Source organism: Loxodonta africana, chromosome 19, assembly GCF_030014295.1.
Source record: "Loxodonta africana isolate mLoxAfr1 chromosome 19, mLoxAfr1.hap2, whole genome shotgun sequence".
NCBI lineage: Eukaryota > Metazoa > Chordata > Mammalia > Proboscidea > Elephantidae > Loxodonta > Loxodonta africana.
This window is the reverse complement of record NC_087360.1, coordinates 5,705,103-5,730,182: the sequence shown is the minus strand read 5'-3', so window position 1 is coordinate 5,730,182 and position 25,080 is coordinate 5,705,103. Positions and strand designations below refer to the sequence as shown.

General features: G+C 49.5%; 1 protein-coding gene across 2 annotated transcripts in view; it reads right to left on the bottom strand.

Moving 5' to 3' along the window:
* SCARB1 (scavenger receptor class B member 1) overlaps positions 1 to 24,783 on the bottom strand; it is an 83,680-nt gene extending 58,897 nt beyond the window's left edge. For both annotated transcript variants that reach the window (XM_064272056.1, XM_010599801.3), the window contains exon 1: positions 24,523 to 24,783. In XM_064272056.1, the coding sequence (XP_064128126.1) occupies positions 24,523 to 24,774 (252 nt within the window). In that variant the 5' untranslated portion in view covers positions 24,775 to 24,783. The remainder of the gene's footprint in view (positions 1 to 24,522) is intronic.
* Between the last annotated feature and the right edge of the window lie 297 nt (positions 24,784 to 25,080).

Genomic DNA, 25,080 nt, shown 5'->3' with positions numbered 1-25,080 from the left:
AGTTAAAAATAGAAATAGCATATGACCCAGCAATCCCACTCCTAGGAATATATCCTAGAGAAATAAGAGCCGTCACATAAATAGACATATGCACACCCATGTTCACTGCAGCATTGTCCACAATACCAAAAGACGGAAACAACCTAGATGCCCATCAACAGATGAGTGGATAAACAAACTATGGTACACACACACGACGGAGTACAATGCAGCGGTAAAGAACAGTGATGAATCTGCGAAGCATCTCACAACACAGATGAATCTGGACGGCACTATGCTGAGTGAAATAAGACAATCACAAAAGGACAAATATTGTATGCGATCACTATTATAAAAACTCATGAAAAGGTTTGCACACAGAAAGAAACAATCTTTGATGGTAACGAGGGAGGGGAGGGCTGGGGAGGGAAAACCACTAACTAGACAATAGAGAAGTGGTAACTTTGGTGAAGGGTAAGACAGTACACAATACTCTGGACGCCAGCACAACTTGTCCAAAGCAAGGTCATGGAAGCTCCATAGACACAATCAAAGTCCCTGAGGAACCAAATTACCGGGCTGAGGGCTGTGGGGACCATGGCCTCAGGGGACATCTAGCTCAATTGGCGTAACAGAGTTTATAATGAAAATGTTCTATATTCTACTTTAATAAGGAGCATCTGGGATCTTAAAAGCCTGTGAGCAGCCATCTAAGATCCTCCACTGGCCTCAGCCCTTCGGGAGGAAGGAAGAATGAAGATACAAGGGAAAGATTAGTTCAAAGGATTAATGCACCACATCTACCGAAACCTCCACCAGACTGACTCCAGCACAGCTAGATGGTGCCCAGCTACCACGACCGGCTGCTCTGACAGGGAATCACAACAGAGGGTCCCAGGCAGAGCGGGAGAAAAATGTAGAACAAAATTCTAACTCACAAAAAAAGACCAGACTTACTGGTCTGACGGAGACTAGAGAAACCCCAAGAGTACGGCCCCCAGACACCCTTTTAACTCAGGACCGAAGTCACTCCTGAGGTTCACCCTCAGCCAAAGATTAGACAGGCCGCTAAAACAAATAATAATGCACATAATTTAACCACGTATACAAGACTAAGCGGGCACACCAGCCCAGGGGAAGGGACGAGGAGGCAGGAGGAGACGGGAAAGCTGTTAACGGGGAACCCAAGGTAGAGAAGGGAGAGTGTTGACACATTGTGAGGTTGGCAGCCAATGTCATAAAACCATGTGTGTATTAATTGCTTCATGAGAACCCAAGCTGCCCTGTAAACCTTCACCTAAAGCACAATTAAAAAAAAAAATTTTTTTTTAATTTTAAATGGAAAAAATAAGTGCCAGAACCCCGGATTCTGCTCTCCCTTCCTCAGCTGCACCCCATCTCAGTCTCGCCATCTGCCAGAGGGACGCAGGAATACCTCCCGCTCCCACTCCCGCTCCCGCCCCCACCCGTGGCTGCGCAGAGAGAATCAGAGTCTAGAACAAGGCTGTTCTGAAGAAGGTTCCTGAGTGTGAACGAGTGGCAGAGGAGGACTGCTAAAGGAGCTGTCCTCCACTCCCACAGGCACAAGTTCCAGCTCACAGGCTGGAGCCTGCCAAGGTCTTGTCAAATGAGGCACCAGGGGTCAGGCCAAGGCTGAGTCTCCCCCAAAAGGCTCAGTGTGTGGTAACTACACCTCAGCCCCGGGGACTGGGGACCTTGCTGTCGTCCACAAATCAGCAGCCCAACCTGTGCCACCAGGAGGGGCCCTGACCCTCCTCACCATGACCTTGAGAACTGACCTGAGTCTCATCCCCTCCAGCTGCCCCCGGCGGCCTTCTCTCAACCTCTCCATCTTGCAAAAGTGTTCCAGGAACAGCCACCCACAACCAGCTCTCTCAGATCCCCCCTTTCCCACCTGCCTCACCCCCCAAGTCCACAGGCCCACAAGATCATGAGTCCATCCACCTCTCTGCATTTTGCTGCCCCACCCTGGTCTGAGCCATCATCCTCTCTTCCCTGGATGACTGTCCCCTGAGTCTCCCTGCCTCCAGCCTGGCCCCCAAAAACCCTTCCTCCCCACAGCAGCCAGAGGGTCCTTTAAGACCAAATCATGTCATGGCTTTCCCAGGAACTGAAAATGCAATCTAAACTCCTCACTGTGTTCCACAAACCCCACCCCTTCACCTCAAGCCACCCTCCCCAACCTCCCTCCCCAGACACTGTGCTTCTCCCAACTGCTTCCTCTTCCACGAAACAGCCAGCTCCTCCCTCCTCAGCCAGCTCCTCCCTCCTCACCTCCAGGCCTCAGCCTAGAATGCTGTTCCCATGCCTGACTCCTCCTTCCGTCAAATGACCCCTCCACGGAGAGGCCTTCCCCACAGCACCATCCAAAGAAGCTCTAACGGCCTCCATGAACTGACTCTGGACTTATACAAAAAAGGCTGGCATTAACAGCAACGATGTCCGTCCGACACAGGTCACCTCACCACCAGGCCACACCCATGCCACTCGTATCCACCAACAGCTCTGTGAGGCAAGGGCTGTTAGTGCTCTCATTCTAAACCAAAAACCAAATCTGTTCCCATCGAATCAATTCTGACTCATGGCGACCCCACGTATGTCACAGCGGAACTGTTTCTTGGCTGTAATCTTTATGGAAAAAGATTGCCAGGTCCTTCTTCCGTGGCACCACTGGGTGGGTTGGAACTGCCAATTTTTCTGTTCATCACCCAGGCCTGGAAACCCTTACAGCCATCATGATAAGCATGGATAAATTATGATGTCTTTGTGGAATATTACGCAGCCATGAAAATGAGGTCCAGCTTACTGCAACAACACGGATGAATTTCACAAGCAATGCAAAGCGAAAGCAGTAAGAGAGTTCCCTCAAAAAATGAAACAGAGTTAGCATGCAGCCAAGTAATTCTACTCCTAAATATATGCCCAAGAGACTTGAAAACAGGCTCCTAAACACCCATGTTCACAGACGCACTATTTACAATAAGCAAAATGTAGAAACAACCCAAGTGTCCGTCCACTGATGAATGGATATACGAAACATGCTGCGTCCACACAATGGAAGCCATGTAAAGCGATGAAGTCCTGCTACAGTGCATAGTCCTTACTATGACATGGATGCACCTTGAAAACATTATACTGAGTGAAATGAGCCAGGTGCAGAAGGACAAATACAGCGGGATCCCACTTACATGAAATACCTGCACAGGCAAATGCACGAAGACCAAAGTTTATTAATGGTTACCAGGGGCGGGTGAAGGGGCAAGGGGGAGTTACAGCTTACCAGGCACAGAGCTTCTGTTTGGGGTGATAAAACATTTTTGGAAATAGATAATGGGGATGGCTTCACAACACGGTGAATGTACTTAGTGTCACTGAACTGTACGCTTAAAAATGGCTAAAACGGCAAATTTTATATTTTTATAAAATGTATCTATATTTTATATATATTTTACCATAGTTAAAAAAATTGCTTAATGTAGCAAGACAGATAAACACAGTGTATGAGTACATTCAAGTAAAGTTCAAAAACAGACAAAACTAAGCCTCAGTGTTTAGGGATATATGTTGTTGTTAGGTGCAGTCGAGTCGGCTTGGACTCACAGCAACCCTGTGCACAACAGAATGAAACACTGCCCGCTCCTGTGCCATCCTCACAATCGTTGTTATTATGCTTGAGCCCATCGTTGCAGCCACTGTGTCAATCCATCTTGTTGAGGGTCTTCCTCTCTTTTATTGACCCTCTACTTTATCAAGTATATATATAAAAAAAAACACACACACAGTAAAACCTACGAAATCTGGAACCTGTGTAAAGTGGAAACCTGTCAGAGGAAGAAAACTCAAATATTTCCCACTGACAGAGAGCAAGAGAAAAATGGTAAGACTGCACCCTGTCAAAGGAGGAAAACTTGCGAGACTAGGAAAACACGGAAGTTCTGACTCTCACAGGTTTCACATCTACAATACATACTGTAAAAAGCAAGGCAAACTGGGAGCCTGGCATCCTCAGCTGAGGCTCCTGGGGGTGGGCGAGGTTCTGTTTCTTGATCCGGGTGATGGTCACAGGGCGGGGGTTCATGTCCTTGAAGTGTGTGGTATTTCGTAATAAAAAGACACGAAAGCTCTGAGCTCTGTGCCCCGTGAGGTGAGACTGCAGCAGGTGTAGCCCCAGGAGCCTGGAACCAGGCAGGAAAAGGAGATTCTCCTGAGGAGTGGGGGATCCCAAAGCGGCCCCAGCTGAGAGCCCAGTAAAACCGGCCTGACTTCCACGGCCCACAGGGCAGATGGGGCCATGTAGACCTGGCGTGGACTGACTGCAGGACCGGCGGGGGGGACCCAAAGAGAGCACCCCCACCTGCCACTCCTGAGTCCTGTCTCCTCCAGACAGGCCCCAGCACCTCAGTGTCCCAGAGGTCTCGGTAGAATGGGATCACAGACCCAGCACTGCAGTAATCCCAAGATGGGGCGGGGGGGCGCCCATGGTAGACAGAGGCTAGCCCAGAGCCCTGGACAGATCAGCAGGGTAGGGGCCCAGAGCCAGGAAATTAGGTGAAAGAGTGGCTTTGGGAGGCCACCAGAGGGACCTCCACTTCCTTCAGCCTGAGGCCCTGGCCCACTGTGCGTTGGGGGCTGCCACATTGGGGGGGTAGGGGGGTCTGAGGCCCATTCTGGCTCAGCCTGGACAGCACTCCTCTCCTCTGATAGCACAAGGAGGCTTTTGTGTCAGGGTCTGTCAAAAGAAAACATGAAATCACGAGGAAACCATTAGGCAAATCCAAATTGGGGGGCATTCTGCCAAACGACAGGCTCAGCCACGTCTCAAGTGCCAGCACTGCGAAAGACCCAATTAAGTAAGACAAAAGGCCGGAGAACAGGTCTAGATAAAGGCAGAGAAAGAGACAAGACAGCCAAACGCCGTATCTGATCCCAGATTTTAAAAACAAAACAAATATCGTGCAATCTCACTTATATGAAACATCTAAAATAAGCAAGTGTACAGAGACCAAAGATGATGAGCGGCTACCAGGCGAGGGCGGGAGGGAAGGAGAAAGCCTGACTCATTGCTTAGGGGACGCTAAGCTTCTGTTAAGGGTGATGGCAAAACCTGGAAATGGATAGTGGTGACGGTTGAACAACATGGTGGATGTAAATAATGTCACTGAATTAAACACGTAAAAAATGTTGAGACGTCAAATATTTTGTTATATATGTATTTATCACAATGAATTTGCTTAAAAAGAAAAATAAAGCTGCTACAAAGGGCTACATAGGGACACTGAGGGGTTGTGAATATAGACGGGGTGTTAGATCAAAGAACTGAAGCACCGCGAACTTCCCTGCATGGCCTTGGTCTGTTTACGGAGCAGAAGGTCCTTGTTCTTAGGACGTGCATGCTGAGCTATTCAGGGGTGAGATGTCAGGAAGCTGGGAAGTCACTGTCAAATGGCTCAGCAGCAAGAGAGAGAATGAGAGAGAGCGAGAGAAAGCAAATGCAGCAAGCTGTAAACAACGGGTGCACCCAGGTAAAGGCACATTGTTGTTGCATGTCATCAAGTCGATCCGGACTCACAGCGATGCCATGTGACAGAGCAGTACTGCCCCATAGGGTTTCCTAGGCTGTAATCTTTATGAAGGAGCCCTGGTGGTGCAGTGGTTAAGAGCTTAGCTGCTAACCAAAAGGTCACCAGTTCGAATCCACCAGCCACTCCTTGGAGACCCTATGAGGCAGTTCTACTCTGTCCTACAGGGACGCTCGACGGCAACAGGTTTTGGTTCACATTTATGGAAGCAGATCACCAGGTCTTTTCTCCTGCACAGTCTCTGGTGGGTTCAAAGCCTGACCTTTCGGATAGCAGCCAAGCACTTAACGAGTGCGCCACCAGGGCTCCTTGGTAGAGGTACGCAGGAGTTGGCTGTGCTGCTCTCACCATTTTTGCAAAACAAATTTTTTTCTAAATAAAAATGCAGAGTGAGAAAGAACTCCCTGGGCTGCCTTACAGATGGTTTTACAAGTGTGAAAGCTCCCTCATGGGAACTATGACCCCACTGAGGGGCATCCACACCTTCAGGTACTCACACCTCTTATTTAATCAGTTGGAGCTCCCAGGACACTGGGGAGGATTTTGACAAGAGCTGACAGAGTGAGGAAAGCAAGAGGAAGGGCAGTGTGCAGTGTGGTTACATTTGATAAAACGATTACAAAATAATCCTTGTCAATGTATCTATCCAAAGATTACACTAATAACCCCACCAAACACTTATGTAACACATTGGCCAAGCTGTCCTGAGCGTTTTACATACACCAGCTTCCCACATTCACAACTGCCCAAATAGGACATATTTTTAAAACCCTGTTTTACAAATGAGGAAATAAGGCACAGACAGGTTGAGTAATTTGCTATCATGGATTGAACTGTGTCCCCCAAAAATGTATATCAACTTGGCTGGACCACGATTCCCAGTATTGTGTGAGTGTCCACCATTTTTCATCTGATGTGATTTTCTTATGTGTCGTAAATCCTATTTCTATGCTGTTGATGAGATGGGATTAGTGGCAGTTATGTTACTGAGGCAGGACTCAATCTACAAGATTAGGTTGTGTCTTAAATCAATCTCTTTTGAGATATAAAACAGAGATGCAAGGGGAGGGAGGGAGGGTGGGTTTTTACTGATTAATTAGTAGATAAGAACTGCTTTAGGTGAAGGGAAGGACAATACTCAATACATGGAAGGTCAGCTCAACTGGACTGGACCAAAAGCAAAGAAGTTTCCAGAATAAACTGAATGCTTCAAAGGTCAGCGGAGCAAGGGTGGGGGTTTGGGGACCATGGTTTAAGGGGACTTCTAAGTCAATTGGGAAAATAATTCTATTATGAAAACATTCTGCATCCCACTTTGAAATGTGGTGTCTGGGGTCTTAAATGCTAACAAGCGGCCATCTAAGATGCATCAATTAGTCTCAACCCACCTGGATCAAAGGAGAATGAAGAACACCAAGGTCACACCACAACTAAGAGCCCAAGAGACAGAAAGAGCCACATGAACCAGAGACCTACATCATCCTGAGACCAGAAGAACTAGTTGGTGCCCGGCCACAATTGATGACTGCCCTGACAGGGAGCACAACAGAGAACCCCTGAGGGAGTAGGAGATCAGTGGGATGCAGACCCCAAATTCTCACAAAAAGACCATACTTAATGGTCTGACTGAGACTAGAGGAATCCTGGCGGTCATGGTCCCCAAACCTTCTGTTGGCCCAGGACAGGAACCATTCCCGAAGACAACTCATCAGACATGGAAGGGACTGGACAGTGGGTAGGAGAGAGATGCTGATGAAGAGTGAGCTAATTAGATCAGGTGGACACTTGAGAATGTGTTGGCATCTCCTGTCTGGAGGGGGGATGGGAGGATAGAGAGAGTTGGAAGCCGGCAAAATTGTCAGGAAAGGAGAGACTGGAAGGGCTGACTCATTAGGGGGAGAGCAAATGGGAGTACGGAGTAAGGTGTATATAAACTTATATGTGACAGTCTGACTTGATTTGTAAACGTTCACTTGAAGCTCAATAAAAGTTAATAAAAAAAAAAAAGAGAGAGATGCAAGCAAAGAGACATGAGGACCTCATATCATCAAGAAACAGGAGCTAGGAGAATAGGATGTCCTTTGGACCCACGGTCCCTGTGCTGAGAAGCTCCTTGACCGGGGAAGATTGATGACAAGGACCTTCCCCCAGAGCCGACAGAGAAAGCCTTCCCCTGGAGCACCCTGAATTAGGACTTGTAACCTCCTAGACTGTGAGAGAATAAATTTCTCTTTGCTAAAGCCATCTACTTTTGGTATTTCTGTTATAGCAGTGCTAGATGACTAAGACACAACACTAGATAACTAAGACACTTGCCCAAAGGCACACAGCTGGTAAGTGGCAGAGGCAGGATTCAAGCTGGGGCTGTATGCTCCAAAATCCATGAGCTTGGGTCCACTCAAGCTCTAGAAGCCAGGATTCTGCCAAGGTGCAGAGAGAAGCCTGGGAACTTGAACACTCAGGCCTGGCCTTTGATGGTGACACCCAGAGCCACACTTTTTGGCACCACCATCCAGGACCCCACAGCCTCTCACCCAGGTGGCAGGTGCCCACATGGGCACCAGGGCACTCTCTCAGCCAGACAGAGGTGCTCCCAGAGGGTTGTCCTGGCATGCCTGTCTCGGAGAGCGCCTCCCCACACACCTGGGGCAGGGGCTACAGCCTTCACATTGTTCCAGGTGAACAAGAGTTTGCCCTGGGCTGGGTGGCAAGAGCCAGAAGGATAGCAATGTTTTGTCCAGGGACTTGCTGAGATTCGTGCTGGGACACATTGCAGAATATACCTTCTGGCCATGATCCAGATGCACTCCTCTGCCTCCATGGTCTGACAGGGTCCAACTCACCCCTCCTGCCCCTGCCCGCCCAGCACACACCCGCAGAGCCTCCACCTGGGATGGACAAGGCCTGAACTGTGGCATACCCCAGCTGTGATACCTCCTCCCAGTCCTGCTGCCAGGACATGGGCAGGCAGGGGTGCACACAGGTCCCTGGGGACCTTCTGCCTGAAGGATACTAGTTAAGAGCTTCCCCTACACCTTCCCAGGCCCCTTCCAAGCTCTGCTCCCCATCCCTTCTGGCCTCTTCTGCCCACATCCCACTTCCCGAGGTAACCTGGAATAGTCTGTTCTGCCAACACTAACCAGCTCTAGCGCCTTGAGTAAATTCCGAACACCTCTAGCTTTTGATTTCCCCCAAAGAAAAATAAAACATGGAACTGAGTGATACTCAAGTTCTGGGTCTAATGTCAGAGGGCTTATGAAACCTTCTCTGATAAACACAATTAGCTGAAAAGGTACTACCTCCTCAAGAATCCTTGGCAACGTATCCAAACAAAATAATCTCTAATTCTGTAACAGAGTGAGAGGTGATGTGCGGATCAAGTGGGGAAGCTAGTTTAGGGCAAAGGGGCCTATCACTGTTTGGCTGCTTGTCACCCTTTCCTCCCTCTGCTAACAGCCTCTCAGCTTCCCTTTAGGTTGCCACCCCACCCCACCTTAGCCCTGGTAGTTTAGGGGGGAAAAGCCTCCCTCCTCAGCTTCAAGGATGGGCATGTGACCCAAGCCTGACCAATCAGAGGAGTCCATTTCTGGAGCTATAGTGATTAGCTCAGGGATGGGCATGTGACCCAAGCCCAGCCAATCAGAGCCAAGGATTGGTCCCCCCTAATTACCCTTAACTCCGGAAGAGCACTCAGCTCACCTCGCTCTCCTTGCAGGCCCATAGGAGGAGGCTGCGGTCCCAGGACACTCCCTGCCCTCTCCCACCCACCTCGACCACCTGGACCTGTGAACATCGCTGCCGTTTTGCTTTTATTAAGTGCGTGCAGGTAGGTAGGTGACTTTGCGTGAATTAAGTGCCCCGTCCTCTGCGCTGTCCTGAGTAAGATCACCAACAGGACGGACCTCCATCTCCCGACTCCAGCTTCACACGGCCTCCGCTGGTGACGACATGAAAATGAAGCACAAACGGTTGAACTTCACATGCCTGATGGAGGCCTAAATGCAGTAGGGGGCAAAGCCCCTCGCCCCATGCAGGGCCCCCAGCTAGGACTGAGACGCTGGCCTTAGGCTGCATCCCGAGGCAGAGGGAGGGGCCCAGACCCGGCCTTCGCACCCTCATCCCCACCCTGGGACAGGGCTGCTTGCTTTGCCCACAGGCAGCCCAGTGACATCTTTCTAAGCAGCCTCTCTCCCGACCACTTCACCTGCCTGCTGGGGCAGGGAGGGCCAGTCAGAAAGCGCCAACGCTCAGCTTGGGGAATCGCCCAGTACCGGAATCAGACAAGTCCCTGGAATCTACAATAGGGCTTATTAAGACTCAGGCCCTGAACCCATGAGCTAGGAAGTCAGATGCTCCTGTGGAACCCCAGAGGCCCAGACTCCTTCACGCTGTCTTGCATCAGGCACTGTACTGAGCGCTTTACACGTAAGACCTCATTTAACCCTCATTACCCCCATGGGAAACCCTGGTAGTATAGTGGTTAAGAGCTATTTCTGCTAACCAAAAGGTTGGCAGTTCAAATCTACCAGGCGCTCCTTGGAAATCCAATGGGGTAGCTCTACTCTGTCTTATAGGGTCACTATGAGTCAAAATCAACTCTACTGCAACGAGTTTGTTTCTTGTTTTTTTTTTTTTCTACTGTCCTATGAGGTCGGCAGGTCATCATCCCCATTTTACAAATGAGGAAACTTGCCCACATCATACAGACAAGGAGTAGAAGAGCCACTGCTTGAACCCAGGGAGTCTGACTCCAAAGTGGATGCTTTTGAAGACGCCCACTGGGATCCTCTCCCTGCCTCAGCCCAAGGTCCTACCCAAGCCAGGGCCTGGACGAGGGTCCCAAATATGGGAAACAGTCATGAAGAACATAGACAAGACACTTGTCCTTGTGGACAGCACAGTGAACAACAAGCAAGTAAACAAGGTCGTTGTGGTCAGGGGATAGCTTCTTCAAGAGGTCACATTTGGGCAGAAAAGTAAAAGCAGAACCAGGCATGAGAAGAGCCAGGGGAGAAAAGGCAGAAGGAACAGCACGTGCAAAGGCCCTGAGGCAGGAAAGAGCCCGGCACATAGGAGGAAAAGGAAGAACCATGAGCCTGGAGCAGGTGAGTGTGCTGAGAGTTAACAGAGGCATGGCTGATGGACAAAGGCCCTTACAGGCCAAGGCGCAGAGGGTTTTATGCTAAATACAGGAAGGTTTTAATCAGGTCTGTGAAATGATCCGATTTACATTTCTAAAGAGCATTCTGGTGTGGCACAGAGAGCTGACTGCAGAGTGGAACAAACAGACAGGAGCAGGGAGAGAAATTCCTGAAGCCGCTTAGGGAGAGACGGCAGTGGCCCGGCTGGGTGGATGGGAGCAGGCCTCCTTTGCATGCTCCAGGGCCACAACCTGCCGGTGGTCACAAACCACCCTGTGAAACAACCCGTCTTTTAAATATCCATTCAGTAAATACTCGAGAACCTACGATTGTGTGCTAGGGGTCGTTCAAGATGTCTGGGACGTTCCCTTTGGGAGAAACAGAAAAGGAACATGAAACGTGAAACATACGTCCACACAAAAATGTGTATGTGGATGTTCACAGCCTTTATTCCACCGAAAGGTAGAAAACAACCCAAATGTCCATCAAGGATGAATGGATAAACAAAATGTGATCTATACACACAATAAAAAAAAAAAAGCCAGACTCATTGCTGTCAAGTTGATCCTAACTCACAGCGACCCTATAGGACAATGTAGAACTACCCTATAGGGTTTCCAAGGAGCAGCTGGTGGATTCAGACTGCCGACCTTCTGATTAGTAGATGAACTCTTAATCACTACACCACCAGGGCTCCAGTGGAATAATATTTGGCCATAAAGAGGAATGAACCTTGAAAACATTATGTTGAGTGAAAGAAGCCCGTCACAAAAAACACATGTCCTATGATTCCCTTTATATGAAATGTCCAGAATGGGCAAATCTATAGAGACAGAAAGTAGATTGGTGGTTGCCAGGGGCTGGGGGCCGGGGGCAGCAGAGATGGGGAGTGACCACTGCTGGGTATGGGGTTTCTTTCTGAGGTGATGAAAATGTTCTACAATTGATTATGGTGATGGCTGCATACCCAGTGAATGTGCTCAAAACCACTGAACTGTATACCTTAAATGGGTCAGCTGTATGATATGTGAATGTCTCAATAAAGCTCTTACCAAAAAACAATAAACATGGTACACAAGTAAATTACATGGTATCTTAGAGGGTGAAAGGGCTACAGAAAAAACAGAGCAGGGTCAGGAGGGCTGGGAGCCTGGCAGGTGAAGAGGGTAGAGGCCATATTAAGAAGAGTGGACAGGGTGGGCCCCCTAAGCAGGTGAGATTTGAACAGAGCCCTGAAGGAAGAGGGAGGGTACCTTGCGCATGCATGTATCCAGGAGGAAAAGAGTTCTGGGCAGAGGGAACAGCTAACCTGGAATGGGCCTGGTATGCTTGCGGCATCTGGGAGGCCAGCGTGCAAGGTGGAGAGGGGATGAGGCCAGAAAGGCATCGGGGTGGGTGGTGCAGGCCTCACAGGCCAGGGTGAGGACTTGGCTGTAATGCTCAGGACAGGACTTTGAGCAAAGGAGACCATGCTTAGACTGCAGTGTTAATAGGATCTTCCCTTTGGAGGCTGTGGGAGCAGGCATGGAGGCAGGGGGCCGAAGAGGAGCTGGTGAGAGCTGAGGGCACCTGGACCAAGATGGTGGCAGCAGGCATGGCCAGGAGTGGTTGGATTCTGGGTGCATGCTGAACAAGAGGCCATATAGTCTCCTGATGGGTTCGATGGGGGATGGAGAGACAGAGAGGAGGAGCAAGTACGGCACCTGGGCCATGGGTGGATGGAGTGGCCACTGGCTGAGATGGGAAAATTTGGGGAGGAACAGGGAAATGTTGGCCAGGTTAAGTGGAACGGGTCTGAGAGCCTTCCAAACTGAGATACAGAGTTGGTCATTGGATGCTGAAAGCTGGAGTTCAGGAGAAAGATCTGGGCCTGGCACGCCAGCGTGGGAGTAGCCAGAACAAAGATGGCAGTGCTGGAAGCGTGATGGAATGCAATCACCCAGGGAGTGAGTGAGCTTGGAAACTAGATCCAAGGTCCGCGCCCTAGGACACTCCAACAGTAACAGGTCAGGGGGGTAAGGCGGGCCCAACAGATGGGGCCCAGTGCCGCCGCCAGTGAGGAGGGAGGAAAACCAAGAGACCAGACACTCAAGTAGTCTACAGGTCCCTTCTCAAGGCTCCCAGGGAAGGTGGAAGGAACTTCTTCCAAATGCCAGGAAGTGAACAAGGGTCAGGCCAAATGCCAGAAAGTGAACAAGGGTCAGGCCACTCCTGTTCCTTCCCTGGCCCAGCAGGAGGCAACCAGTGGACAAGACGAATCTCAGCGGATGAAAGGAGGTGGAAGGAGATGAGAAAATGCAGACAGCTATGCCTCTGGCCATGAGGTTCTGAGCAGACTGGCCTCAAATCTCACTCCAGGGATTATGATCGTCAACACCCCACCCCACCCCATCCCCCGCCCCGCAAGCGCACGTGCGCACACACATACGCCCAGTAAATCGTCAGTTCCTGGGCCCTGTAAGGATCCAAAGCAAGAATGAGCTTTTTTGTGTTGTTTTTGTTCCTTTTTGCATTTCAGCTTCAGCCAGTGGCGGCCAAGGTCACGTTTGATTGCAGGGGAGGGAAATGCGGTAAATAAGAGGGCTTCTCTCTCTCTGTCTTTGATTTTTGGCCAAGCCAGACCTTTCATTTCTCTGCAGAATAGCGGTGAGCATGGTGCTGAAACCATGAGACCCTCGTGAACAAGAAGGCTCAGGCGAAATGCTCCCTAACTAAATTGTCTCCTTAGCACATTGGGAACAGAAAACCCTTCCCACGGCACTCCCTGTGGCCGAAGCCTCTCTGGAACAACCCCAACCACCCCCAGCCTTGGGGGCAGGAGCTCATAACCCTAGGCTTTTCTCTCTTGTGGACCACGGACACTAATGATCCAAGCCCAGGACCCACAGACACCAAGAGCCAATGTGGACGCCTGTGCCAAATCTCCGCTGAGAGCAGGACTTGTCCAAGAAAGAAAGCCCTTTTATTCAGCAAGCCCTCCAGGCCACACAGCTGGATCTCCTGCCTAGAAACTGAAGACCAGGCTAAAGATTCCGGGTAGCTGAGCATGTCTGCTGAACCACGTTCCAGCTGATCCGGATTGGATCACAGCGTGGAGGCACAGCGAGTACTCGGTGTTCCGGAAGGGACGGTTCATGGAATGGGAAGAGCCCAGGGCCTTGGGGGAGCCAGGTGGTGGTGGGAACACGACACACACGTGTGCACATGCACGCACAAGCACACACACGTATGCACATTCATGAAGCCAGAAGCAGATCCACCCGGAGCAAAGAAGGAAACAAAAATCAACTAGACTCAGGGAAATTAAAAATAGACGCATGTTTTTAGCTGTCACCAAGGCATAAGTTGAAGTGGATCTTCTCACATGGCCAAAGGAATAGGAAGTGGGAAGGCAAGAAAGAGGAAGAAGGACAACACACCTGTGACATCCCCTGTCCCCCACGCTCTGAGAAGGGAGCCTCCCTCCCCCAGTCCCAGCCACTGACAAGGTCTGTGCCTGGTCCTGGGGCCCAGACTTGGAGGCTCTGGCGGGAAAAGCCAGGGGTCTGGTGTCAAGAGCTGGTCATTCCTTGAGGCTGGGACGCCCTCCAAGATTTGGCCCTGGGGCTTTCTTGATCCCCAGCATCAGGGGTCTTTCCAGGGCACAAGGCTGGCTGAGCAGACCCTGTAGGACAGGTGGGGAGCCCAGCCCCAGGGGTCACTGCGGCCCCCAGAAGAAGACCACCTACCCCAAGCATGGCAAGGCATCTGACTTTAGAACATGCCCCTGGGCCTATCAAAGGGCCCCAGAAAGGGAGGCATAGGAGGAAACGCTGCCAGCAATTTCTTGGGAGGTTATTATGAGAAGAAAGGCCACTGGCTATGTAGAGAAAAGGAAAGGCTATGCAAGTAGAGAATTTGGGAGCAGCCCCTGCCCTGCCTCCAAATACCAAGTACAGAGGCTCAGAAATGCCTTGAGCAGGAAGATATGGTCTCCAGTGGAGCCCAGCACAGCAGTCAAGAGCTGTGGAATCTGACTCCCTGGGTTGAAATCCTGGATCTGCCACTTCTGAGCTGTGTGACCTGGTGCAAGTTACTTAACCTCTCTGTGCTTGCCTTTCCCTCTGTAAAACAGAGGCACCAGTAGTGACTTAGATACTGAATTAAATGAGTTGATGTTTGTACCACACCTAGAACAGGGTCCGGCACATAATAATGCTCCTTAAACTGTCAACTATCATCAACCCCCACCTGTAACTCTTTAGCAAGGGATGGTACATACATATGTGTTTCTGCTACGTTTTCCGCCCCTGGAGGGTTACTGGCAGCATTTGAGCCACTTTAGTACGTTCTGGTGTCATGGCAGATATGGGTGCAACTGCCTGAAAAACAAGGAAGTTGGTCTGCACCACATTTGAGTGTTGAGAGTGATTCGTATGAGGGGATGCTTCCCAGAGGAGTGACTGTGTGAAACTTTTGTGTCTTTTGGCTTTTGTACATTGAGATAAGGCTTGCAAGTATGTTTACTATTTCCTCTGGGTTACTGGGAAGGTACAGTTACTGACATTCGGTAATATGCAAGTAAATGAGTTATTTTTGAGTGATAACAGCTTGTGATGCACTTCCTGGGCCACGGGACCGATATGTACTGCGTGTGTGATGTGCGTCATGGAACAGGGGACCGATATGGCCTACCTGCATTGGTCACCTCCCAGATGACATCTTTTATAAAGTGCTCGCCTCCCTGAAAACAGTTTGTGATGTACTTCCTGGGCCAAGGAACAGATACCTACAGTGTCTGTGATGTGCTTCACGGAACAGGGGACCGACATGCCCTGCTTGTAGCTGGCGCCCCTTTGTTTCAAATAATAATTTTAAAAAACTACCAACAAACAATGATTCAGCATCTATTCCATTAGTGAAAAAACATGTTATCACCAACAAAATAAAAAAAAAAAATTCACCCATGAAAGGGTTAACTGCCAGGTAAAGGAGACCTGCCAAGGGACACAGAGCAACTCAGAGAAGGGTGTGAAGTACCCAGGGACTAGGAGGCTCAGGTGAGGTGTTGGGGGGCGGGGGAAGCGTAAAGAAACAACCTGGTCTCAAAGTACTAACTGCCCAGTTCATTCCAGCAGATGAAAAAATATAACAAAAAATTGCCATTCTGACCTTTTTTTACATGTACAATTCAGTGACATTAATGACATTCATTGTGTTGTGCAACCATCATTATTCATTATTAATTATCAATTAAACACTGAATACATGAATACATTCCCATTGTTTAAAAAAAAAACAGAAGTGTGTCTTCTTGGCCCACACCCCTAGTCCCTCCCCTAGAGTGTGTTCTGCCTCCAGACTATAAATAGATATTTTAACAGAATTCCTTTATTCTTCCCTCTTCTTATCGCGTGACCTACTGATTTTGGGACACAAGACTGTAGAAATCTTCAGCCTCTTGACTGACCTATGGATTTTGAACTTGTCAGCCCCCCACAATTGCCTTAGCCAATTCCTTAAAAATGTATATATATTTTACTGGGTCTGTTTCTCTAGAGAACCCTGACTAAGACAGGCAGGGTTTGTCAAACCCCATCTTCAGTGGGTCATGAAATCAATTTAGAGGGTCTGCTTCTCAAATAGAAGTCCCTCCAAGGAGTGTTAAAAGCTTGTGAGTGGCCATCTAATATACTCCACTGGTCTCACCTACTCGAGAGCAAGGGAGAATGAAGAAAACTAAAGATACAAGAGAAAGATTAGTCCAAAGGACTAAAGAACCACAATTACCACAGTCTCCATCAGACTGAGTCCAGTACAACTAGATGGTGCATGGCTACTACCACTGACATCTCTGACAGGGACCACAATAGTGGGTCCTGGACAGAGCTGGAGAAAATTCTAGAACAAAATTCTAACTCACAAAAAAAGACCAGACTTACTGGTCTGACAGAGACTGGAGAAACCCCAAGAGTATGGCCCCTGGGACAACCTTTTAGCTCAGTAATGAAGTCACTCCTGAGCTTCACCCTTCAGCTGAAGATTAGATAGGCCCATTTAAAAAAATGAGACTAAAGGGGCACAGCAGCCCAGAGGCAAGGATGAGAAGGCAGGAGGGGACAGGAAAGCTGGTACTAAGGAACCCAAGGCTGAGAAGGGAGAGTGTTGACATGTTGTAGAGTTGGTAGCCAATATCACAAAACAGTATGTGTACTAACCATTTAATAAGACGCTAGCTTGTTCTGTAAATCTTCATCTAAAGTACAATAATACAAAATATTAACAATAATTTTTAAAAAACTAAGGTCTAGAGAGGGAGAGTGAATTACCTAAAATACACACACACACACACACACAAATCCCTCCAAGGATCTCCTTGGCCTACAGATAACCTTGCTGATCCCTGAGGTGAAGAAGAGGAGTTGCCCACCTAAAGCCTCAGCAACTTGTTTTGGTTTTTGTCTTTTGAAGACAGCTTTATTTAGATATAATCCATTGCCATACAACTCCCCCATTAATGTGTACAATTCAGTGGGTTTCAGTACATACAGAGTTGTGTAACCATCCCCACAAGCAATTTCAAAATATCTTCATCACCTCAAACAGAAACATGAAACTGTCCACATGAAAAAAATGTTGAACTGGCACGTGTTGTTTTATATATATATATATTACACACACAAAAGAAACACCATATGATGGTCTGACTGAGACTAGAAAGACCCCGGAGGTCATAGTCCCCAGACCTTCTGTTAGCCCAAGACTGGAACCATTTCCAAAGCCAGCTCTTCAGACGCGGCTTGGAGTGGACTATGAGATAATGATACTGGTGAGGAGTGGGCTTCTTGGATCAAGTAGACACATGAGACTGTGGGCAGCTCCTGTCTGGAGGGGAGATGACGAGGCAAGGGGGGACAGAAGCTGGCTGAATGGACATAGGGAATGCGGGGTAGAGAGAGGGGGTGTGCTCTCTCATTGGAGCAAGAGCAACTAGGAGTATACAGCAGGGCATGTATAAGTTTTTGTACGAGAGACTGACTTGATTTGTAAACTTTCACTTAAAGCACAATTTAAAAAAAAAAATGAAACACCATATCCTTCAGCTATCGTCCCTTTTTGCCCTTGCTTCCCCAGCCCCTGGTAACCGCTAATCTATTTTTTGTCACGACAGATTTTCCAATTCTGGACATTTCATATGAATAGAATCATATAATATGTGATCTTTTGTGACTGGTGTCTTTTACCCAGCATAATGTTTTCAAGGTCCCTTTATGTTGTAGCAGGTATCAGTACTTCATTCCTCTTGACCCTCTCCTTTACCAAGCATGATGTCCTTCTCCGGAGCCTGATCTTTCCTGACAACATGTCTGAAGTATGTAAGACACAGTCTCACCGTCCTTGCTTCTAAGGCGCATCCAACATCCTAGTGGGTGTGGTGTCTCACAGTGGTTTTGATTTGCATTTCCCTGATCCTGAATGACACTGAGCATCTTTTCCTGTGCTTGCTGGCCATTTGCATTTCTTCCTTGGAGAAACACCTTGTCTTAGTCATCTAGTGCTGCTATAACAGAAATACCACAAGTGGGTGGTTTTAACAAAGAGAAATTTTTTCTCACAGTCTAGGAGGCTAAAAGTCTGAATTCAGGGTGCTGGCTCCAGGGGAAGGTTTTTTCTCTCTGTCAGCTCTGGAGGAAGGTCTTTGTCATCAATCTTTCCCAGTTGAGGGGCATCTCAGCGCAGGGACCCCGGGTCCAGAGGATGCACTCTGCTCCCAGCGTGCCTTTCTTGGTGGTGTGAGCTCTCCCTGTCTCTCTGCTCCCTTCTCTCTTTTATATCTCCAAAGAGATTGATTTAAGACACAATCTAATCTTGTAGATTGAGTCCTGCCTCATGAATATAACTGCCACTCTTCTATTCAGATCCTTTGCCCATTTTAAAATTAGGTTATTTCCCTTATCAGACACATGGTTTGCATGTACTTTCTCCAATCCTGTGGGTTGTCGTTCACTTTCTTGATGGTGGCAACTAGTTTTATTTTTAGTGATGCCTCCCCCTAGCACATGTACCCTGGCCTAGCCCAAGGCCAGGGGAAAGAAGGAAAAAGAAGGAGAGGACCTCAACTGGGAAACTTCCCACTCCGCCTCCATGGAAGTAAGACCAAAAGCTTGAAAACACACACACACACACACAACGAGCACACGTGACGTCTTCTCTTTGCTGCTGCTCAGTTTGGCGGGCTGTGCTCAGAGAATAACCAGTACCGGTTGCTCCTTAGCTGACTCCAACTCACGGCGACCCCACGGGTGTCACTCACGGCGACCCCACGGGTGTCGCTCACGGCGACCCCACAGGTGTCAGAGTAGAGCTGTGCTCCACAGTGTTTCCAATGACTGCGTTTTCAGAAGGGCACTGCCAGGTCTTTCTTCTGAGGGGCCTCTGGGTGGACTTGAACCTCCAACCTTTCCGTTACCAGCTGAGCTCATTAACGATTTGCACCACCCAGGGACCCCGCTCAGAGAGTAAGAACAGCAGTTCCAGATGCAGGCTGCAAGCTCACGCTGGCCTCGCCACTGCCTCCCTGTGAGGCTTGAGGCCAGTGGTTCCACTTCCCCCTACTCTGGTTGTGAAAAGGGGGGTAACGATTTTAGCAGTGACCTTGTGGAGTGAGGGGAAAATCGGGGCAAAGTAACCCACTCAGTAGCCATCTTTTGTTGTTGTTGTTATTCTCGAGCAGATATATTGGGAAAGGAAGGCAAGCCAAGAGCCAGTGATCGGGATGCTTGCCCAGCACTGCCACAAACTGTGCCAATCTGGGCAAGTCTCTGACCTTTGCTATGCCTCAGTTTCCTTATCTGTAGGAATGAAAAATACTACCCCCTCACCTGTTTCACACAGCTGCTATCAGATTCAAATGAGAACCCAGGCTCACTCAGGATATTTCAAAATCCATGTCACCTCCTTTGTATCTCATCATCTCTCCAGGTGGCAGGCCAGATCTGACCCCCAGGCTGGAGCTGAAGAAAGAATCCCAGCTTGGAGAGGTGAAGTAGCTGGCCTGAGGTCCCAGCTACCCAACAGCACAGCCAGCCTAGAACCCTAATCTCCCAGACACTAACACAGGTTTCCAGATGTAGCGTGTCCTACTCGACCTCACCAGCAACCCGAGAAATGTAAATCAAACCCATCAGATTAACAAAAGAATAATAATTTTAAATCAACAATCCCCAGTGATGGCAAAGAAGCGAGGAAAATGGGTCCTTTCACACCCTGTTGGTGGAAGGATGAATGGTAGAGTTTTCAGAAGGGCAATTTGGCAGTATCTGTTAAAACATTTTCAATACCCTTGGCATAATACCCACTTTTTCTGCCTCTCAGGTTTCTTGGGACTCCGTGTGTCCCACTAAAAATATCTGCTGCTCTCCAGTGGGGGCTTGTGAAAAGCAAAAGAAACATTCATTGAAGCAAAATAGCTGAAGTATTAGGGCAAAAGTAGCAGTGCCCCGTATACTCAAATGGAAGGTGCCCTGCAATAAAGCCTCCACCCATGACTGGTGGGCCAGGTGGGCACCTCCAAATCAGGTACTTCCACATAATATTTCTCAAAATTCACATTACCAACCAAAAAATTAAACACGCTCAATAGCTCAGCATGCTTCCATAAATGAAAACAAATGGTATCAAACAAAACAATTCAAAGCAGAAAATAATAGGTCTTGAAAGAACTAAAATTCATTCTACTTGTATCAACAATCAACACCCATAGCAGCAGCGGTCAAGAGATCAAACGACATACTGAACTGGGCAAATCTGCTGCAAAAGACCTCTTCAATGTTTTAAAAAGCAAAGATGCCGCTTCGATGACAGAGATGTGCCTGACCCAAGCCGTGGTCTTTTCAATCACCTCACCACGAGAAAGCTGGACAAGGAAAAAGGAAGAGAGGAGAACTGATGCATTTGAATTATGCTGTTGGCGAGGGATACTGAATATACCATGACTGCCAGGAGAACAAACAAATCATTCTTAGGAGAAATACAAACAGAATGCTCCTTAGAAGGGAAGATGGGGAGGCTCTGGCTTGCTTACTTTGTACACGTCATCAGGAAAGACCAACTGGTAGAAAAGGACATCATGTTCAGTAAGGTCAGTGAAGAAGAGGGAAACCCTCCACGAGACGGGCTAACACAATAGCCGCAACAATGAACTGAGACACACCCGTGACTGGGAAGGCGGTGCAGGCCCGGGCAGCTTTTCGTTCTGTTACACAGAACGTTGGCTCACCAACAACTTACACCTGCAACGTTAAAATTCAAACTGAGAACAGGCCAATCTACAGAGGCAGAAGTCCAGTAGTGGTTGCCTAGGGCTTCAGGGTCGGGGATTGGAGAGCTGGGAGTGACAGCCAGAGGGTATGGGGTTTCTTTTTGGGGTGATGAAAATGTTCTAAAATTGATTGTGGTGGTGGTTGCATAACTCCGTGAATATATTAAAAAAAACACTGAAGGATGCACTTTAAATCAGTGAATGATATAGTATGTGATTTATGTCTCAATAAATTTGAGAGTACATTTCGATCTAGAGATTCCACTTCTAGAAATCTGCCCTATGGAACTATACACACATGCACACAGAGAGACATGTATCGGGATATCCCCTCACTGTTGTTTGTGACAAAAAATCATCCATCAATAGATAAATGAACAAGCATACATTTATCGCCAGGAATACCATACAGCTGTGAAAAAAAAAAGTGGAAGGTTCATATGTTTTGACACGGAAAAATTTTCAACCTCTATGGAGCCCTGGTGGTGCAGTGGTTAAGAGCTCGGCTCCTTAGAAACTTCATGGGACAGTTCTACTCTGTCCTACAGGGTTGCTCTGAGTCTGAATCAACTTGATGGCAACTTTTTTTTTTTATGACTGAATTGAAATGCACACTAAACGATATTAATACGTAGCAGAGTTCAATTTATGTAGCAATGTATATCAATGTGTATACGCAAGTGCTCATGATGTATAAAGAAAGAGCAAGAACTGTACACACACCAGACGCAAGGGAGAATGAAGAAAACTAAAGACACGAGGGAAAGATCAGTCCAAGGGACTAAGGGACCACAACTACCACAGCCTCCACCAGACTGAGCCCGGGACAACTAGATGGTGCCCCGGTACCACCACTGACTGCGCTGACAAGGATCACAACGGAGGGTCCTGGACGGAGTTGGAGAAAAATGCAGAACAAAATTCTAACTCACAAGAAAAGACCAGACTTGCTGGCCTGACAGAGACTGGAGAAACCCCGAGAGGTACTGAAGTCACTCCTGAGGTTCACCCTTCAGCCAGAGATTAGACAGGACCATAAGACAAAATGAGACTAAAGGGACACACCAGCCCAGGGGCAAGGACGAGAAGGCAGGAGGGGACAGGAAAGATGGTAACAGGGAACCCAAGATCACGAAGGGGAGAGTGTTGACATGTCGTGGGGTTGGTAACCAATGCCACAAAACAATGTGTATACTAACTGTTTAATGAAAAGCTAGTCCTGTAACTCTTGAACTGAAGTACAACAATAAAGAAAAAGAAGAACAATACACACTGATAGTGGTAACCACTGAGGAGGGGAATAAAATGGATAAAATGGGGGAATTTTCTCTTTTTATCCTCTATTTGAATTTTTTTTTAACAGTATTTGTGTCTTTTATATACAGACTTTTTTTAATTAAAAAAAAAAAAAAAGACAGCGCTAGAAAACAAAAATAAAATACAAGGCTGCCCATTCAAGTTGCCCATGGACATGTGCAGCCAAAAAAAACACGGGCAGGCATCCCCGCCTGGCCAGCGTCCCACCCAGCTCCGTGCCCTGAACACAGGCCGCCTTCTTACACGGGAAGGCACTTGGCCGAAGCTCCATCCTGGGCTGCCTGAGGAGCTACTGGCTGGGGCTGGGCTGTCTTGCCGCCCTCACACCACTTGGTCCCAAACCTAGCCACTTCTAGGGTATGAACCAAAGCTGCAAGGAGGTTCTTACTCAACCTCATACCCAGAGATCCTAGCTCCAGGACAACCGAGGACAATGTGGCTTTCCTCTTTGGAAGTGGCAGAGATTAAGCACCCTCCACACATACCCCCCCACCCCCCCATCCTTAACCTGATCAGCAGCCTTAGAAACAAAACACCCTAAAATACGCCCCAGAATTACTGGGCTGACAAGATTCTTCATCTAGTATAAACCCCACTCACTCCCATACCCCCAAAGCAAGAGGCAAGTAGGTCTTTGTACAGAGTCATAGCTAGCCATGCTTACACCCCCGAGTGACAGTCCCAGAGACAGCCTCCGGGGTGGGGTGAGAGGGTGTGCCAGCTGCGTGCACACAGCATGGTCTAGGCATCACAGAAACCACTGAGCCACAGGGAGTTCAGGAAAGATTTTCACTGACGCCAAGCTGTCGCCATTGTGGCTTCGAAAAGTGCCTCTGAGGGTTCCCCACACACGTGTCTGCAGCCATCATCAGAGAGGAAAACAAAACACCAAACTGCCAAGAGGGACACAGTGTGACCATCGATAAGCAGGCCCTGGCCTCCTGGCATCAGATTATAGGACTTAACGGGACAGAATTTGAAAAACCAGAGTCGAAGGAAGATACCATGAGGCCAAGATGACTCAGACAGCTGCTCCCCCAAAGACCTTGGAAAAGGCCAGATGTTTCCCCATCTTTAATGCCAGCCAGGTGCCAGGAAGTGGCAGCCGGGTCTAAGCGGAGGCACCCTTCAGTCATCCACTCACTTTTCACTCCCCAAGCCCCACTTGTGCCAAGCTCTCTGTCCGGCATGAGGACGGAGACATGAAATGCAGACAGTCCCTGCTCTTAAGAAACTCGGCCCAGTAGAGGGTCTAGGGGAAAAGCCAGCTTGCGTGACTATGTCCACATCTCCACTCCAGTTCTGTGGCTGTCCTGATAGGATCTTGGACACAGCCTAGCCTCAGTTTCCCCTCAAGGACACTGTGGTTGCTGGCTGGGTAGCCTCTGAAAGCTTTGAAAAAGCTCTGAAAAAGCTTTGAAAAGCTCTGAAAGACTTTTAGCTGCAGGATTTCTCTTTGCAATCTCCTTGTCCTTAAGTTACTCAAGGCTCCTTCCAGCAGGTCACCCAGCCCCATGGCAGTCTGCGAGCCTGAAGTCCAGCTGACAGCCTTAGTTTGTCTCCCTGGTTGAAAGGGCAGTGGAGAGCAAGGTTAGGCTCAGAGGAGATTCCTGAGCTACGTGCGCTCCCAGGGCCCTGCTGGCAGCCCTGAGAGCTGGAGCTCGCCTTGGAGGGAATCCGGGGGAGAAAAGCGGCTTATCAAATCCAGTCAACATCAGTGGGGGGAGGGGGGTGCAGGCAGAGAGCAGGTTCTGCCTCTGAGAGGGGTTTCTAAGGGAGATTCCAGCGGTGAAGGACGCTCTGCTGAGCACCTGCGTCTCGGTGCCAGGCGTCTACCTCGGTGCCCCCACCTCAGTGCCGGGCACCCGCGTGAGCCTCACGCATGAATGAGAGGTTCCTGCCCTCGACCGGACCCCAGCAAGCAATTTTACCGGCTTGGCTACAGGGCAAGCTCGCGCCTGGGCTCCTGGGCCAGCACTGCCGGGCACAGTGGCCACACTCCGGGCCCGTCCTGGGCCCAGACCCCTCACCAGTTGTGGAGGGCTCAGGCCCTGGGTGGTCCCTCACTCAGGCTTCCCCAACTCTGGTCCCCCGCAAAGCACCTGGGTGTCTCCGAGGCCCCCAGCCTCCGCGTGGCCCGGGAGGGTACTGGGGCGGTGGGAGCTGCCCCCGGCACCGTGCCCACCTTGAGGACCTGCTGCTCGATGAACGAGGGCACCAGGACGATCATGACAGCGCCCAGCACGACGCACAGCAGCCCGACGACACCCAGCGCCACGGCCGCCCGGCGCGCTCCGGTGCAGCTGCCCATATCTGCGCACACGGCGCCCGCCGGGCTCGGCGGCTCGGAGGACACAGGCGACGGCGGCGGCAAAGGCGGGGACTCCGGGCGGCGTGGAGAGCTCGGACGCAGGCGGCCACAGGAGCCGGCCGGCATGTGGCCAGCGGCTTTATGCGGCCTGGCCCGGCGTCCGCACCGCCCCCGGGGCCGCCTGGGCGCCTGGATTCGAGCCTGCGACGGGGGCGGGCCGGGGCGGAGCGCCGATCAGCCGGGCCCGGGGCGGGTGCAGCCGCCAGGACACGCCCCGGGCTCCGCCCCTTGCCCTGCGCCCTTCGCTCTCTGCGCCTGGATCCGGGCCCGGCCGTGGCTCCCTCCTTTCCTGGGGTTCGGCCCTGCCTCCTCCCCTGCCCTCCGCCCCTCCCCGCGCCTCCCCCTCCGTCTCCCCAGCTTTTTCTCCCTTTC